At 38.7% G+C, this 19,516-nt stretch overlaps 1 protein-coding gene across 3 annotated transcripts in view; it reads right to left on the reverse strand.

The window, feature by feature from the left end:
* Cep128 (centrosomal protein 128) overlaps positions 1-19,516 on the reverse strand; it is a 319,467-nt gene that overhangs the window by 18,822 nt on the left and 281,129 nt on the right. For all 3 annotated transcript variants that reach the window (XM_051196144.1, XM_051196145.1, XM_051196146.1), the window contains 2 exons: positions 4,278-4,355; positions 751-864 (listed from right to left, as the gene is read on the reverse strand). In XM_051196144.1, the coding sequence (XP_051052101.1) occupies positions 751-864; positions 4,278-4,355 (192 nt within the window). The remainder of the gene's footprint in view (positions 1-750; positions 865-4,277; positions 4,356-19,516) is intronic.

The following is a 19,516-nucleotide window of genomic DNA, read 5'->3' on the forward strand; positions in this document are numbered from 1 at the left end:
CTTTGTTGGAGTGGGTGTGGCCTTGCTGGAGGAAGTGCATCACTGTCAGGTTGGCTTTGAGGCCTCCTAAGCTCAAGTTATTTCCTGCATATCAACATGTAGCAGCTACCTTTCCAGAACCATGTCTGCCTGCACACCACCATGTTGTGCCATGATGATAACAGACTAAGTCTCTGAATTGGAAGTGAGCCACCACAATGAAATGTTTTCCTTCTAAGAGTTGCCATAGTCGTGGTGTCTTTTCACAGCAACAAAAACCCTAACCAAGACAAAGGCCAAGTGCGTTCATCTGTCTGCCCTCAGTGGATATTGGGTCAGGTTTAGGGAATGGTATACTTTTTGTCAATATGATAAAAAGATCTTATGCATCTATTGTCTGAAGTCTTAGCAGAGAATTCACCTAACTAAGAGAATAACTAGAAATACCAAGGTTACAGGCTAAATGGCACAGGACCTCAAGGGGGCTTCAGTGCTGAGAGCAGCTTGTCTTACACATGGAGGAAGGCAAACATTTACAATATATCTGACCATCCAAGTTACCACGGTTTTCCTGGCTCAGCGTTTCTTATGTGGCATCAGTTTTCATAGACAGATGATATATATACAGATGATATAATAACAATAGAATCAACTGAAATCTTTTCTTTCCCAAGTACCTCACATAAACACCACCACAGATGCTTATAAGGTTATAGACTTAAAGATGGCCAATGACCCAGGACTTAAAACATTGTATAAAAAGAACATTACTTTAAAGCTCTTGCTTCTGTATTTGGTGTCATCTCGGCGCTGCTGAACAGAATCTCTGTGAATTCTGTATCTGGAGTATCTGCTGTCAGTTTTCTCAGATAAACTGGAGGAATCCTGGAAAAGCAAAAAAAAAAAGGCTCCAAATTGGCGAATGAAAGAAAATTCAGTACTTGAAATTAGAGGAAGGAAATACTGACATGCAGAAAAGTAACTGTAGTCAGCATTTAGAGACACATACAAGAAAAACAGGTGACCAAAGCAAAGGAAGAAAATGGTCAAGCAGTCCTTGGCCACAGGGATAAGATGGGTGTGACATACTCTTTGAGAAAACTGACCCTCCCTTTCCAGCTTCCAACAGCTATCATTTGCTCCACAGCTGAGGGAGGGGCTGTGTGCCACTGGATGGCATACACTTTTAAATTTAATACTTAACTATTCTTTATAATCTTACAAATTCAGATAACAAAGAAATCAAGAAAGCAACATGTTCAGGACCTTTCTGCTATTTTTTTTTCCTTCTTTTCATTTTTCAGGAGAAAGAAGGAACACAGCAGTCAGTATGATAGCCAGTTATTTAGACATTTAATATTTGGGGGGCAATTTAGAAGACAACGAGGGTAAATGGTTTAGGTGCACACAAATGTCTACGGGAGATAGAGTCTGAATGTTCAACTTATGGGTGCTCAAGCGGGTAGGGGAATTGGAACTCTATTTCCAAGTTTTTCATTTTTGTGAGGAAAGCAAAGGAATGGAGAGAGAGCTGCCCATGAAGTGGCGAATGCTTCAGCCAAGCGGGGCAGTTCATCACAGATCTGGGAACTCAGTGCCATACCCCTCCCACCTTAGCAAATGAGCAACGTTTAAACACAGAGCAACGTTTAAATGACAGAGCTGAAGCATTTTTTTTTTCTTCAAAAATTGAGTTAAAAGGAGAAGAAGGGAGACAGGAGGGAGGTTATAGCCACATTCAAGAAAGAGTAAAGTCAAGCATATAAAAAAGGATAGCGTGTCTATGCAGTCATAACTATGGGACTATCAGGAAAAAAAAAACAGTTGTAAAGTACATATATTTTTGCATATGTATTAGTGGTGGCACCATGAGTAGGATCCATGCAGTTGAGTGTATTTATGTCCTTCAATTTATAATAAGAAAGTATTCCCTGAGACTTTAAGCCATCTAGGGCATGAACTTGAACTTACATAAACATCTAGGTCTCTGAAGATTTGTTCATATCATAATGATTTATAGACAGTTATAGGCACTGGAGACCGTATGTATGTATTTTTATATATATATGTATGTATGTATGTATGTATGTATGTATATATATATATGTTTGTGTGTGTGTAAATATAATTCATATTTAATAATATGAAGGTTTCTATATTTTCACTAAGGCTGTATCTATTTTATAAGTGGTTTAAATGAGCTATTTTAAATTGTACAGATGGCTTTGGAGACACATGCACACATGGAATGGGTTTCAAGAAGGAGGCAACAGTGACAAGAAGAGACAAATTAGATCTCACTACCAGGTAATTTACATACTCTAAGCTTCAATATCCTCAAATGTAAAATGGGAAAAATATCTCTGAATATCAAAAGTAACCCACAATGAATGTAGCTAGTTTGCTACACAGTGCAATAAAAATTGCAAAAACTACTTGCTACATGTGATTACAAAAATAGTTAGCAAGTATGTCCCTTTTCAGTACATAGGTTCCACTTTTAATGGATCAAAATGTGTAACTCTGAACTTGAAAACACAGTCTCCTAGAAAAATTTGCAGTGATATACTATTTATGATTTATTAAAGCTTAACTGAGGATTCAGAAAATCTATAGAGATCAGGCAGTGGTGACACACACCTTTAATCCCAGCAGCCAGAAGCTAGGAGGTGGTGGCACACACCTTTAATTCTAGGACTCATGATGAAGAGATAGATCTCTCTGAGTTCAAGCTACCCAGGAATTGACGAGACTGAATCAGTCTAAAAGAGTAACAGAACTCATGCCTCTATTCTCAGCACTAAAGGGGTATAAAAGATAGAAGCAGGGTCTTCAGTAGTCAGTATGAGGCATTCATTTTCTAGCCACACTGAGGAGAGGCAGCAGTGGAGACTTGGTGAAGAGCTCATGTGTGGATCAGCCTTTTCACCTTGAGCTAGAGGTGAGAGCTAGTGGCCAGCTGCTTTGCTTTACTGATATTCAGCTTGAAGCTTGAACCCCAATATCAGTCTCTGGGTCTTTTATTTATTTGTGTTACAAAAATTCAATCTAAACATATGCTCATAATGGAGTCTGTGCATGGGTAAGTAGGGCTTATAGACAATCACTAGACTTTGAGTAACAATAATAGACCTTCTGATGAGAGAATGTGACTTCTGAACTGCACTCATGAACATTTTGTTCAATAAGAGCACTGCGGGACAAGTGAGTTGTTACTGGAAACCTAACGTCACAAGCTTATCATGGTCTAAGGTGTGCATCTTGTTTCTCACCCACTCGTCATTCTAGATGACATTAGTACAGAGAAAAGAAGAAGAATGGTGGTAAAACCATCTCCACATGGGTTGTATGAAGGTGAAGAGAAACCACACGGTTTTGCCTGCTGGTATCCTAATCATCCGATGGGGATTTAAACTGTTAAATACATAGTCACAGAGTGAGAGGGAGAGTCAACACTTTATAGAAGAAATACTTGTTTTAACCTATTTGCAACCATCTAGCTTTGGGATGTATCAACCCATTCTTGGGTCACCCTAAAAATGGTTCAGTTGCGGAATCATCAAAGACACTCATTACATTTTGAGGTCTGCGTCATATTGGTGATTGCAACACACCCACACTATTGCTTGCTGACATTTCCTACTCAGATATATCATCAAATAATATACTATATTTAAAGAGAGCCTAAATATTATGTAAGTCATATTTTTCGTGATTTTAAGGTCAATTTGAAACAAGAGACTACATGTTTAGAACATGAACCCCGTGTCACTTTTAGTTTTAATCTGTTATTTGTATCTAGTCTGTTGATACTGTAATATGCTATAAATTTCTAAGGCTATCTATACTTTACATTTACATCCCCTAAAGGGATGTGAAGAAATGAATTCTAAACTATTATGAACTTGATTTCACATGCTATGGGAGAGGAATAACTATGAAATATGATGTCTTCAAAATAGAAAGTATCTCATCTTCATGTTGTCACTGGAATGTGTCAGTCCCTTTGATTCTTGGGGTTTTCTAAATTATTTTTACAGAGTTAGAGGGGGAAAAGTAAAATTTAATAGTAAGATAAAAGTTTTGATTTTTCCTATATTACTTTAGTAGAAAAGTTTTGTGATTTTCAGTCCTGACTTCACACGTGTCAGTGTACTCAGGTAAGATGGCATTGCTACAAGCCCCCAGCATTTTTCAGAGCTTCTCCCCTTCCCACAAGTTTCCTTGCACATCAGGAAGATGTCAAGTGTTCTAACTCAGACAAAAATAATGAAAGAGACAAGCCAACTCTTCCTTACTCTGAAGCCTTTGAAGTCCTCTAGCAGGTTCAGTTTCTCAGGCACAGACTCCAGATGGTCTAAGGCCACTCGGGTACTCTAGGAAAAGAACAAAACAAAGCATAAGGGACTCAATCAAAAATTAATATTCTCAGAAATCTAAATAGTGAAAACAAGACACACCACTAGTTGATTACACTATAAATTTATATCCAAATAAGAATAAATATTTTACATAGACCTTTTAATTCAGGAGAAATATGTTCTTTCCCAGAGTATATGAAATGCATTTGCAACCCTGATTCTTTAAAAGGCGTCCTAGATAATTGCTTTCAACTGACACGCTATGAAATTTTCTATAGAGCATTTCATATTTGCATTAATTTACAAAATTTGCTTCAGTGAACACCAGAAATTAACCACCAGGTGATAGTCAGAAAAAGATGAGTTTGCAGTATGTTTCTATGGAACCCATTTGACACTCTCAAATGTTGTCATTAGGAAAAAAAGAGTTTTCAACGATTATTCTTAGGAAAAAAGAAAATGCAAAGCAACTTTCATAAGACAGAAGAAATGTCAGAAATCAAACATCTGTGAGGAAGGTGTAAGACTGCTGATTATAAACCAATAAGCTATTGCAAAATCATCCAATAGGTGGTTCTATTACACCCACCAAGGTCAATGTCAGTGTCAAGAGGGAATGATATGGAAATTACCTCCTGGAGGTTCAGTAGTTAGAACAACCTTGAGTCAAAGATGGTGCATATACTGGTAACCGGCGTTAGCATTTGAATTGGAAATGAATTTTAATAAAATGAAACAAAAACAAAATGATACAGGTGATGGAAGACTCAGGGCATAAATCTTAGGACTGCAGGTAAATTAGTGACCACCAGGCTCCATCCATGTGATGTCTGATACCTTTCATGAGCTGGGAATGTCACTGGACTTAGCAGGGGGCAAGTCACTGGGAAGTCATACAGCCATCTGGCTTTCTATTGGGTGGGTAGGTTCTGATTCATGGGCATGGCAGAAGTTTTCCTCTGAGAGGAGTTCATCACTTCCCTTCCAAAGGTTCCGTGCTCTGCCTAGCATCTCACACCAGGGCCTCACCAAGGCAGTTTTTCCAGAGCATGGCCTTTATGTCTCCCACAGACTCCGGGCACAGCAATGGATGGAAACAAGAAAGTAGTGAAATGTATTTGTTCAACACACTTTCAATTCACCCCTTTCCACCTCCCACTTCTTCAGCAATTGTGCTAATGAGTTCAATCAAAAGCCTAGCTGGAATTCTGCAGAGCAAATGATGCTTGCTTTCCCTTGCTATTCCCCTGACAGGCACGTGGGTTTTGACTTTTCTGTTCTGAGTTCTAAGTGACCTCTTCAATGTTTTGTGATCTGGGAGTGACAGCTGTCTTCTGCTTTTATCATATACAAATCTGTGCTCCTATTCTCCACAAGTTTTCAGAGGGCATAGCAAATGCAGTTGCCGCCATTTTGAATAGGAATTGCAAGTGTTGTTCCAAGTGAGTAAAGTGTTCTTTCTCGGGGTCTATTTAAAAGATTTAGTATTTTGTTCCTTCTGTTTAACATTTATATTATTGTTAGTTTTTCTGTTTCATGTACTTACTTAAACTGCCATACATTTTAAATGGCTGCACTTAATTTTTCCATGGACTGGAAAGATTCATCAAGATGACATTTTCTTAATATAGGACACAACATACAGGTTTCAGAGACCAGGGAGGTTTTTTTTTCTTTTTTAATTTTATTTTTAGTCACTTCGTAAGCTATATTTACTTAAGTAATAAAATTAGAGATATTTAAGAACTACATTAGCTCTTAAAAATAAAACACAAAGCAAAGCTCTGATGACTATTTTAAGACAAAACGGTTCATTTAATAAAACCCCTTTCATGAGAAGATTCTAATAGACTTTCAGCACTAAAATTTTATGTTTCCCCCCCCACCCCCTTTTTTTTTTTTTTAAAAACCTCATGTTTTTTTCTCATTTGGGAGTAATCCTCTGAACCTGAGCTAAGTATTTTAAACTCATTTCTTTCTCAAAATAAGCAAATAACCTCTATAAAACCTGAATAATTTTCAACCAACCAGGTGATTTTGTGACCCTTCTCTATTTTGTTTTTGCAAGTTCTCATATCAATTTGTTATGACTGTGATTATTATGACTGTGATATTTTGGGTATATTTTCAGATGGCTGTATTATTGTGGCATCCACAAAAAGGAGCCGCCTCATTATTAAGCATAGTTATTTGTATAGTTGTCCCTTTCCCTCACCTATGTCTCCATGAACTCTCTTCATATTTTCTCACAACTTATTTCAACTGGGGCATATGTGTATTTGTGTGTGTGTGTACATGTGTGTTAATGTTGCTTAATATGGTAAAGGGTGTGAAGTCCTCATTAACAATCTATAGACCATTTTTTCAAGTATATTTCAGCATATAGTAGCACCAAATGATGTGATTAATTCAATTCCTTAAAACATATCAGATGTTCACAAAAAGTTTTAAAAATGTTTCTCCCAAGGCAGGGTGGCACATGCCTATAATCTCAACAATTAGGATATAGAGGCAAAAAGACTTCAGATTCAAGGCCATGCTGGAATACGAAGTGAATCCACATCAAAAGGGGGGATGCTTGCTTCTGAAAAGTTCTATACTAGTATGTTTGGAACAACAGTGAATGCACAACAATGACAAATTAGTAAAAAAGGGTATGTATGTATGTATGTATGTATGTATGTATGTATGTATGCTTGCATGCATGTCCACACACACACACACACACACATACACACACACACACACAAATACACACACACTTCCAGTTCCCTGCAGGGAGCTGTGGTTGCATGGTCTAGGGACACTGGTTAATTATAATCCTGATTGGAAGCATAATGAAAGATTAAATAAAAAAATGCTGAATGAAGTTACCCAATCACAAAAAGAGGAACATGGTATGTACTCACTCATATATGGATTTTAGACACAGAGCAAAGGATCACCAGCCTATAATTCACACCCACAAAAGAAACTAGGATACAAGGAGGAACCTAAGAGATTCATACAAGTTCCCTCACAGAAGGGGAAAGGAATAAGATCTCCTGAGCATATTGGGTGGGTGGGGCAATGAGGAGCTAGGAGGGGGTGGGTCTAGTCCCTACTCCAAATGACTTGACAGATTTTGTTGATCCCTCCTGGAAGGCATCACCCTCTCTGTGGAGTGTGGGGGGAGGAATGGAATGGTAGGGTGATAGGTGAAGAGAGCTAGAGAGAGGGAGGGAGGGAGAAAGGGAGGGAGAAAGGGAGAGAGAGAAGGAGGGAGGGAGAACTGAGATCGATATGTAAAATAAGAAAAATAAATTAATTAAAAAAAGGAATTTACCTGTAAATTCAGTCCTGAATTACACTTTAACCTGCTATGCACTCCTCACTCCATCATATGGATTATAGCCATACTACTAAACACATATTCTACAGATGAGGCCATGAAGGACCAGAGAGTATAAGCAACAATTGACAATCACACAACAGCAAAACCAGGGTGCAAATTTCAGTAACTTGAATGCAGAAATGGCAATATTTTCACTACAAAACACTGTTTCCATGTTTATATAACAGTAAGCTAATAAAGCATGGAAGGATCCAGAAGGAGTAATTGTGGCTGCTTTATTTCCAACGCATTTCCAGCTATCAACACTTTTCAGCCAAACTCTGAAGGTATGATCTTGATAGGACTGTTTTTTGACTCCGCCCCCCTCCCCCCCCAGCCCCCCCAGCTGCAAGATGGGGTTTCTCTGTGTAGCTTTGGAGCCTGTGCTGATACTCGCTCTGTAGACCAGGCTGGCCTTGAACTCACAGAGATCCTCCTTCTTCTGCTTCCTGAGTGCTGGGATTCAAGGTGTGTGCCACTACCACCTGGCAATGGGACTGTTTTTATTAGAGTGTTTTAAGGGGAATCATGAAGAATTTCATCTTTTATGCTTAGGACTATGTGTATCTAAATATATATGCATTTGCACAGCAGTCAGTCAGTCAGACAGACAGACAGACAGACACACACACACACAGAGAGAGAGAGAGAGAGAGAGAGAGAGAGAGAGAGAGAGAGAGAGAGAGAGAGAGAGGATTCTGGAAATCATAATGAGTGAGACTAAAGCATAGACACTGGTTCATAAGAGTTTGCTCAAATAAATGGTGACTGAACAAAACCAAATGAAGTTACCATGCTCTAAACAGTCTAATGAACTCGTGGGTCTTTATTAAATGGCCAGAAAAAGTCTATTGTTTGATTTTATTTTCTCCTAAGAGTATATGCAAGTGATAGAAGAAACTGTCTGCGAGCCCCTGTGGTTTGCCACTTACAGATGTGTTCACATGTCTGCCAACAAAGGCAAAGCACAAGCTGCCAACTTCACTCTTCCTAAGTGGCAACCCAATTCAGACTCCTATGGAGCCAAGCAGTTTGAACTGGTCTACAGAACTGTTCCCTTAGATCTTCCTTTGTTTCAGACCAGAAGGAAATTGAATAATATCATATGACAGCATAAGTAACATCAATTAGGAATTAAAGATGAATGTGTTACAAATCATAGATCCTGTCTCCTGTGAAGAAAACTTATGAAACAAATTTGACCATAGACTGTACATACTTGCCTTTGCAAACATGCACATCTGTTTAATATGTAAAATATAACAAAATTTTCTCACACTGGTATTGAAATCATATGAGTAGATGATAAAGGACAGTTTGTCTACATTTTTAAGACTAAGTATATATTTCTGGTACAATGTACATGTTAAATAAACAAGGTTATGAAGCAATTTATTTGGGTTCAAAAAAGCAATTCTATTTCACTTGGAAAGAAATCTACTGCAAAACTTTCCTGACACATGGCTGCACGGTGGTGAAAAGACCTGAGTAAACATGGTTCAGGGAAAGGAAGGGTGAGCTCACATAAAGGGCGAACTGTAAGCCTTTCACTGGTGCTGACTCGATCCAGCACAGCTGGATTGGCATTAGAGGGCCCTGATTTTATCCAAACGATCTAACACCCTCGGAACTGACCTGAACAGTAGCAGAGGACGGGACTGCAAAGCCTGGTGCTACTAATGCACATCCTTCATGAGGAAGACAGCTGTGTGGGCTCCTCCAATGCCAAAAGTCTCTGTATTACATCGGCCACTATAAACGTGGCCAAGAACCTGTGGCTGAGGATGCCTTAGGCCCTAAGGAGAACCTACAACTGTTACTTTGCTAACTGGACATACAGCCAACCTTCCCTCTAGATACGTGTACTTATACCCATAGATTAGTACAGCTCACACCCCTCAACAGTGAAGCTTCCTTTTACAGTGAATTGGGGTTAATGCAAAGTCCCACATTTGGTCAGAGAAAGGTTGGCTGTACAGTGCTTAAATCTAAATGGGACAATTGTATCCTACTCTCTCTGCCCAAGGTGCAGAGAACACTGCAGAGGAGGGAAGTGTATAGAGTCTAATAGTTTAAAGATGGGAAGGAGTGCTGTGAATTTGGGTCTTGACAAGACCAGCACACCTATGAACCGACAACAACTGTGGATGACTGTACAAGATAAAGCCAGTCAACATTCCAGCACAGATATGGGATAAGCTCATGATAGCCCATGTCATGCTGAGGAGCTATTGGCAATTGAGGGTAGTTGATGGAGGGAGGGGCAGTTCTCAGTAGGGGTGTTACCCCTAGTTGGTTACTTGTGTAAACACAGGGAACACTATATTCGGTGAGTTAAAAAACAAACAAAAACTCAGAAGATGACCTGAAGTTGGGAGAAGAACAGGGGGGTGGAGTCTGGGAGAAAATGAAGCAATGAATAAGTGATAATGAAAATATATCATATACATGTTTAGAATTCTTAAAGAGTGAATTATTAGCTTACACAAGACACAGAGTTCTTTCCAAGTAAGTGGGTTGTATTTTTTTCCTGATGAGAAAACACTAAGAATGGGGTGAATGATGAGAAGGCAGGGGGGAAAAACGTACAGCTCTGCTGGAAACAGTCTAGACTGTACTCTGTAAATATTGTTCTTGCCACTCCCCTTTGTGAAGAATATAGTTCTCTCTGTGTGCTAAACAACATGTTAGGCATTTACAGCTCCTTGATAAGGGATTTCTGTAATCTGTTTAATGGAAATAATTGTATTTCTCCAGCTATTGAAACTGAAATGTACTCCCAAGGGAGGGAACCTGAACACTGGAGAGGGGACTGAATTCACCAACCCTTACTGAGGGGACTCAAAGTTCCAGGAATGTTACTTACATGTATTTTGTGGTTTGGGGAATAGCACTTAGCCCTGTCCTTCTAAGCCATAGTCTTTTATTTTTAAAGTAGGGATAAATAATGGTAGTCTTTACTATACTATACCTACTGGCAGCAGCTATGATTATCTGGTAAAAGAGTGGATATAAAAGCACATTGAAAACTGTCAAGTACTTTCCAAACATCAGGTACAAACACAACAACAAAAAGCCCCCAAAACAGTGAATCTAAGGTACTATCAACTATTGTAACTTCCAAATAGCAGAGAGGCACTGAGCAACAATCTATAATTATAGCAAATAAAGAATAAGCAAAAAGTAAAACATGGAGAAACAAGCCAGTTTTAGAAATGCACCTGCCATTATATAGACATTGCTTTAAAATGTAAAAGAACAAGGAAACATACATTTTTCACTTTTCCTACATCAAAATGAACATTCTCTCTCTCTCTCTCTCTCTCTCTCTCTCTCTCTCTCTCTCTCTCTCTCTCTCTCTCTCTCTGAGAATAAGACATAGTTTATTCTAGAACCAAATTTGAGTGACTATGGCCTGAGGAAAAACAGTCTTCCTCAAAAGATAAAGAAAACAAGACATCACATTATAAAACACCACTCTGATTGAAAGATTAGGAATTGTTCACACCTGGACTATGAAACACAAAATGATAAACTTTGTCATGTCATCTGAGAGTACACTCATGTGGACTTTGACAACAGTGGATGCTAGCCATCTTCAACATTGTTCATATTCACATACCTGGAGCAGCTGAACATGTCTGTCACATTTTATATTTGTTAAATACTTTTACAATTTGATTTTAAAATATTGCTCATAACATTTGATATCCAAATTGAATATTTTAAGTAACAAAATAATACAAAACTTGCTTTAAGTTACAAATGAAGATGTTATAACCTATAATTTCATCATGTTCTTTTGTTATGACTGCTTACCCTAAACCCCTACCTTATTCAAACCTAGCTTTCATGTTTAAAGGACTCAAGTAATATACATATATATTTTTTCAATATACTCTGGATAAGCAAAATCTAATTTTTAAAATAAAATTCAAGTCCATTTATTATATCTATAGATACAAAAATATTTGAGATACCATCTTACTTCTGTCAGAATGGACAAAATTGGAAACACAAATGATAGCTGATGCTGGAGAGAATGTGGAAAACGGGGAACACTCCTCCACTGCTAGTGGGAGAGCAAACTTGTACAGCCACTTTGGAGATCAGTATGGTGGTTCCTTGGGAAAATGGGAATGAGTCTACAACAGGACCTGACAATTCCATTCTTAGGCATATCCCCAAATGTTCCATATCCATGCAACAAAGACATGTGCTCAACTATGTTCATAGCAGCATTATTTTTAATAGCAAGAACCTGGAAGCAACCTAGATGCCCCTTAACTGAAGAATGGATACAGAAGATGTGGTACATTTACACAATGAAATACTACTCAATGGGGAAAAAACATAAAACAAAAACAAATTCAAAAGGCAAATGGATGAAACTTGAAGAAACCTCCTAGGTGAGGTAACCTAATCACAAAAACAGGAACATGGTATATACTCACTCATGTATAGATTTTAGACATAGAGCAAAGGATCACCAGCCTATACTAATTCACACAGCCAGAGAAACTAGGACACATGGAGGAACCTAAGAGATTCATAAAATGCCCTCACAGAAGGGGAAAGGAATAAGATCTCCTGAGCATATTGGGAGGGGGGATGATCAGTGAGTGGAGTGGAGAGGGAGTTAGGAGAAAAACAAGGGAGAAGAGAACATGCGGAACTAGGAAGATTGAGTTGAGGGACAAATAGATGAGAGAAAATAGAGAGAGATACCATAATAGAGGAAGCCATTATAGGTTTGAAGAGAAAACTGACTTGAGAGAAATGTCCAGAGACCTACAAGAATGACCCCAACTAACTATCTGAGCAACAGTGGAAAGGCTACCTTAAATGCCCTTCCCTGATAATGAGATTGATGACTAACTTATCTACCATCATGGAGCCCTCATCTAGTAGCTGATCGAAACAGAACCAGACACCAACAGCTACACAGAGCCGAACTGAAATCCAGATGCAGAGAGGGAGGAGTGATAAGGAATAGGGGTCAAGACCAGGTTACAGAAATCCACAGAGAAAGCTGATCTGAACAAGGGGTAGCTAATGGACCCCCCAGATTAATAGCTGGGAAACCAGCATTGTACTGACTCAGATGCCCTGAACATGGGTCTCAGCTAGAAAGCCTGGGCAGTCTAAGGGACCTCTGACAGTGGAACCAGGATTTATCCCTGGAGCACAAGAGGACTTTAGGAGCATTCCCCATGGAGGGATATTCCCTTAGCCTAGAGGCATGAGGTTGGGCCTAGACCATACTCCAAATGTCTTGACAGATTTTGATGATTCCTCCTAGAAGGCATCACCCTCCCTGTGGAGTTGGGGTGGGGGTGGGACTGGAGAGTGGTTCGGTGCGGGGAGCATGGGAGGGAGGGAGAGAAAACTGGGACTGATATGTAAAATAAGAAAAAATAAATGTATATAAAAATAAAATAAATAAAACATGTTTTCAACCAACAGCAAAATAGAGATGGTAATTGAAAAAAATATTTGGATTAACTCCTCTTATTAAAATCATATAAAATATCAATTTCTAAAACAACATTCATATTTTATACCTTAAGAACTGATATTTTTACTAAATTGATATCTATATTGTCCTCTAGTATATTCGCCAAGATTTAGAAATTAATTAATTAAACAGTGTTTGGCTTTGGTTTTTTTTTTTTTTTTTTTTTTTTTTTTTTTTGCTAATAAAATTAGAGGACAATACTACATTGACTCTTCCCAGTGTCTCACTTACATTTGAATATAAATAAGATAATTAATTGAGCACAAATAACTGTAAATATGGGGGAACATAGTCAATTTAGTTCTTTAAAAATATGTTATTTTGGTTATTTAAAATGCATGTTTCCTTCATCTGTTATCTTCACTCTGTTAGGCCAAACTGTACTTTTGATTATTTTAGATAAAGAAATCCTATGATGTGTCACATGTCCCTTATCTGGGGCTTGAATTACTCTTCCTTGTCTACCCCTATATCAGAACTACCATCCTTTGACTACTAGGTAAGAACTGTTTGAAATCTATGAACTAGCAGACCACTATCTTCCACCACCCCAAAAGCTACATCTATCACCTGATGGCATCCGAGGCCAGTAGAAATGTTTCTCCCATCTGTCTGCATTTGCCTCTCTGAAGTATCCACCAGTGTATTTTAAATATGCCTTGATTTACAACTTTCTTTGTTATGTAAAACTGCGAAAATTCATAAAACTGCTCCCATGTTGGAACAAATGAGCATTTCCAAGCACACAGGAAATGTATAGAGATCATGTATATGCCCATCATCTGTTGCTAATAGCATTGTTACATCTGTTATTTTACATGTTAACCATTTGATAAATATAAAATAGATGTAGTCTCCAATCCATTTATATGAGTGTGTTTAAAGAGTAAATTGACTGGGTACTTTAGTGCACACCCACCAGCAACTATGGCATGAAAACTTTAATTCCAGTGAAATAATAGTGTTTGTGTGTGTATATGTTAGTGTGTGTATGTGTGAGTGTGTGTGTGTGAGAGAGAGAGAGAGAAAGAGAAACATTGTGTGTGTGTGTGTGAGCGTGTGTGAGGGTGTGTGTGAGGGTGTGTATGTATGTATGTAATTGTGTGTATCTGTTGTGGTTATGGTTATTCACTCCAAAGATAGAATGATCAGATCACTACAGGTTCTTTACCTAAGAATACCTGTGCAGCTAAAGACTATCGCTGTGGTAGAAAAGACCACCGATAATCATAAGACAAGCACAGATAGATGTCAGTCTTCAACTCCAAATATTTGTCATTTTATATTCTTTAAAATAATGCTTCTAAAAGAGGACCAAAAAAAAAAAAAAAACCTTCCACTCTCCCACTTTATAGCTGGCCTAATCTAAATGCTATGCTTCCAGAGCTACTGGCACAAATGCTAGTCTGTACTTGACTTCTCTCCCAAAAGCCTCTGTGCCATGATGACTTTCTGCACCGAGGCCCATCTGCCCAGAATGCCGTGTTTTTCCATATACAGAGCTTTAATTAGCTCCTGAGTGTCCTGAGGGATTTGCCTGGGCCACCACTCCCTCTAACATGGCATTTACAAGGCATGGGCTCTTAAGCCATCTGTCTAAGTTTAAATAGTGGTTTAGTCACTTACTTGCTATGAGTCCTTAGGGAAGTTCCTGATGCATGGGAATACTTGGGACTCTTCCCTCATTTATAAATAGAAATGATAAAAATATCTCATTCGTGTAGTGTCATGAGTAGCAAGTACATTAACAAGTAAGGACACAGAGCAGGGCCTGCAGGCAGTAAGCAGGCAATAAACACTAACTGCAATTACAGTGATAACAAGTTATCGTTTCCTGGACTTTTCCCTTAAACTATGAGTTAGGAGCACAGAAATTTGATTCCTATGTGAATATATGTCTCCTGTCACATGCCAAATCAATTCATTATGTGTGTGTGTTTAAGTAGACAGTAAGTTCTCAAAGGAAGACCAATGTCACATACATTTAGTGCTGAACACAGGCAAGTTTGCTCTGATAACTGCATATCTGCATAAAGGCAAAACTGACAATTTTCATTCTTATGAGTGTAAACAGAAGATGAAGATATTTAGAACTCAGATATACTGGTTTAAAAAATCAGCAAAATTATTTATGAGCTATAGAACTTAAAAAATTGTTTTTGAAGGATATAGAATACTTCTAAAAATACTTAAAGCACAAGAAAAAAACCCAACAGAAGTAGACTCAAAGGTAAAATTAAATAGTGTAGTCTGAGGTAAAAGGTAGGGCACAAGAACAGTATCTTACATATGGTGCAGGGAGTGTGGATTTGAAGGGTAGCCTGCTTCCTATGCATGAGCAAGAGAGGGGTTTAAACACAGTGGCCAATGATGGGGACACTGCAGAGGGCATATACTGAGGAATGCTCATTGCTTTCCAGCCAAGCTTCCTGTGAGCAGGCAATACACAATGAAACATGCACTCACACTTATCATGTTCACCTTTAACATGGAACAGAGGGTCCTGATACTGAACAATGATGCAGAATGATTATTGTTCTGGCAAGACTAATTCATTTCAAAACACCTGGGTGAAGTGAACATAACTAATCTGTGCCTTCAAAATGAAGGGGTCTTTCCTGTTTAAAAGGTGTTCTGTATTCTTAAGGAGGATGGCAGAACACATTAATCGTGTTCTATTGCTCCACACACAGTGTCTGGCTGTTGAAAGTGCTTCTGAACAGTTAATCCCCCACATGGATGACTTTCCTGAGACAGGCAGAGCAGATCTAAATAGTAATCAGGCAAGCTGTATTTTATTTTACCATTATAGCTTTGAGAATTAACTCACCAGTAACTGAGACAAACTATATTTTTAATGCTTGCTTTCATAATTAATCCTTTTTATGGACACTCAGAAATACTACCTTGGGTTTTGTACAATACATCCCCCTGGTGACTGGTCACAGCAGACAAAGCAAACGCCATCAAGTATATTTTTAAACCACCCAAGTCCAACTAAACTCCCTCACAAGTAATTCTCACCAATAGAACACACTTGGTTCAAATAACAACGTTTTGCTGCTGGAGTGATGGTTTATGGCAGATTTCTCCTCTCAGCAGCTGCCATGAAAAGTAAATGCTAGCATGTTTCACATGGGCTAGCCAGCCAGGGGTCTAACTCAGCCAGGTGTCAAATGCTCAACCATTGGCTGAGAAAGGTACAACCATGAGAGCCAGTGGGCACAAAACAGCCTTAAGGGTTATTTGGTGAGCAAATTCTTCCGACAATTGCCAGAACCAATTGTTTCCCTGAATCTGAAGTAGCTAACATTTCTCTTTCTTCTTTCTAGCTGAAAAGTCAAACATTCATTCAACTGGACAATGGAGTGACTTGGCATGGTGGATGACATGCAAAGAAGCTGACTTGTCAAAACATCTGGAATTTTTATCTTAGGGCCCCTCTTCCACTTCATTTTAACACCACAGCGAAGAAGTTCTTCAGTCTTTACTCAACATATTAAACAGGGAAAGTAGGCTAGAAGGATGACAAAAACATGTAATTCATAGGAATTAGAGAGAATTCCACAGACATTTGCTATACAAACACTGGCTAGGATACCACCTTTATTAAATACCTACTGTGTGCAATATGTAATATTTACTGAAAAATATGTTAGAACTTGATTGCATAGTTATTTTTAGCCATCTCTAGTCACTACACACATATTTCAGTTTTTATATTACTTTCCTTCTCCTACAGCCTGTATTTCCAAGCTTTAGCCAGAGGATGAAGGTGAGAGATTTGTTGATATCATTTCTAACAGGATGCAGACACAGGTTGTAGCTCTGTCAGCCTCTTAAATGGAATTCAAGAATTTAAGGAATGTGTTGGAGATGTAAATAAGATACCTATTGATGAGTAAAAAATGGGGTCTATTATATACATACTACAATATCACTTGTAGAAGTTGAAAACCACAGAAGGTCAGAACCTCTTGAGCACTGGGGACTGTGGGCATGGAAGCCTGTCCCCAAGGACCAGCCCACCCAGAGTTGCCTGCCTCCTAGTCCCACCTCCAGCCACAGAAGTATGTAAGCTTGGGCCTGTTTCCAGTCTACATTCTGCAGCTCTGCTCAGAGCCACCTGAGGCCTGAGGCCTGCACACACACGGGGAGCCCATCCAAGTAGACCAGCCTGTCCAGAGTCTGCTAGTGTCCTGGTTCTGCCTCCACCCACTGAAGGAGCCCAACTTCCAGGGCCCTGCTTGTAGCCTCCTGTGGACTGGGGACTGTACACTGGGTAACCAGTCCCAGTGTACCAGCCAATCCAGAGTCTGCCAGAGCCCAAGTCCCACCACCACCCACTGGAAGAGAGGAGCCAACAGTGTATTGGACATGCTTGCACCTACCAGAAGAGAACCTTGGTCCCATACTCTCCAGGAGAGGGAGACACCCCACAGGTAGGTGATGGGAGATGCCATTATGTATATATGTTTCTCATACTGGTTAATAATAAAGCACTGTTGGCCAATAGGAAAGGAAGATAGGAGGGACTAGAGACAAGGAGGAAAGAGGAAGTAGGAAGGAGGAGCCAAGATGGAGAGTCGGGAGAAAGCAGTATGCTGGCCGGCTCCCCGGTTAGAGAAATACATAGATCAGCAGAAATGGGTTAATAATTAAGGCAGAGCTAGCCGATAAGAAACAAGTAACCGGGCCAACAGAATTATATCTAATACAGAGTCTCAGTGTGTTATTTGGGGCTGGCGCGGCGGCCGGACAAGACTAGGCAGCGGGAGGCAAAACCTTACACCCTACAGTTAGGTACCCAAGGAAGGGATGGGTGAGCAACAGTATAAGAACACAGTCAACAACAGAAAGATCAACAAAACACCAGCAGAGTCTAGGGATTCCACACCAGCAAGACCTGACATAGATGAAACAGAAGAGAATGACCCTAAAAAAACTTTATGACGATGATAGAGACCCAAAAAGAGGAAATGAGAAAATCCTTTAAAGAAATGGAAGAAAAGAAAACAAAAAATTAAAAGAAAGAATTCAAACTGTGTAAGAATTGAAAGATGAAATAGAAACATACACATACACAAAAAACAATCTGAGGAAATGTTGGAAATATAAAAGATGGGTAAGCCATCAGAAACAACAGATGTAAGCATAGCCAACAGAATACAAGAGATGATAAAGAGAATCTCAGGTGCTAATGATACACTAGGAGAAATATATTCATCAAACAAAGAAAATCATAATTCCAACAAATCCCTAACACAAAATATCCAGGAACTATGGGTCAATGCAAAAAGGCCAAACCTAAGAATAATAGATATAGAAGAAGGTGAAGAAACCCAACTCAAAGGTGCACAAAATATAGTCAACAAAGTCATAGAAGAAAACTTTCCCAACCAAAAGAAAGACATGCCAATGAAAGTACAAGCTTACAGAATACCAAATAGAGTGGACCACAAAAAATAACAAACAAAAAACCAAAAAACATCCCCATACCAAATAATAATAAAAATACCAAACATACAGAATAAAGAAAGAATATAAGAGCAGCAAAGGAAAAAGGTCAAGTAACATATAAAGGCAAATCTATCAGAATTATACCTGATTTCTCCATGGAAACCCTGAAGGCCAGAAGGTCCTGGATAGACATTCTACCAACAATAAGAGACCACAAATGCCAGCCAAGACTACTATACCCACCAAAGCTTGCAATTACTATAGATTGAGAAACCAAGATATTCCATGAAAAAACAAGATTTAAACAATACTTATCAACTAATACAGTCATACAGAAAGTTCTGAAAGAAAAACTCCAACCCAAGGAAGTCAACTGCATCCACAAAAACATAGGAAATAGATAATCCCACTTTACCAACAGCCAAAATAAAAATTGCGGGGGTGGGGGGAGATCCACACATAATACCACCAACATAATATCACCAACAAAAACATATCCAAAATGAACAAGAATTAGCAATCAATGGTCATTAATATCCCTCAATATTAATGGTCTTAACCCACCTATAAAAAGACACAGGGTAACAGAATGAATAAGAAGACAGAATCCATCCTTCTACTGCATACAAGAAACACACTCAACTTCAAAGACAGACATTACCTCAGAGGTAATGGTTGGGAAAAGATGTTCCAATCAAATTAAACCAAGAAATAAGCTGGTTTAGCAATCCTAATATCTAACAAATAAGACTTTAAATTAAAATCCAACAAAAGAGATGAAGAAGGGCATTTCTCATTCATCACAGGAGAAATCCATCAAGATGA

The sequence above is a fragment of the Phodopus roborovskii genome, unplaced genomic scaffold, assembly GCF_943737965.1.
Source record: "Phodopus roborovskii unplaced genomic scaffold, PHOROB, whole genome shotgun sequence".
Taxonomy (NCBI): domain Eukaryota; kingdom Metazoa; phylum Chordata; class Mammalia; order Rodentia; family Cricetidae; genus Phodopus; species Phodopus roborovskii.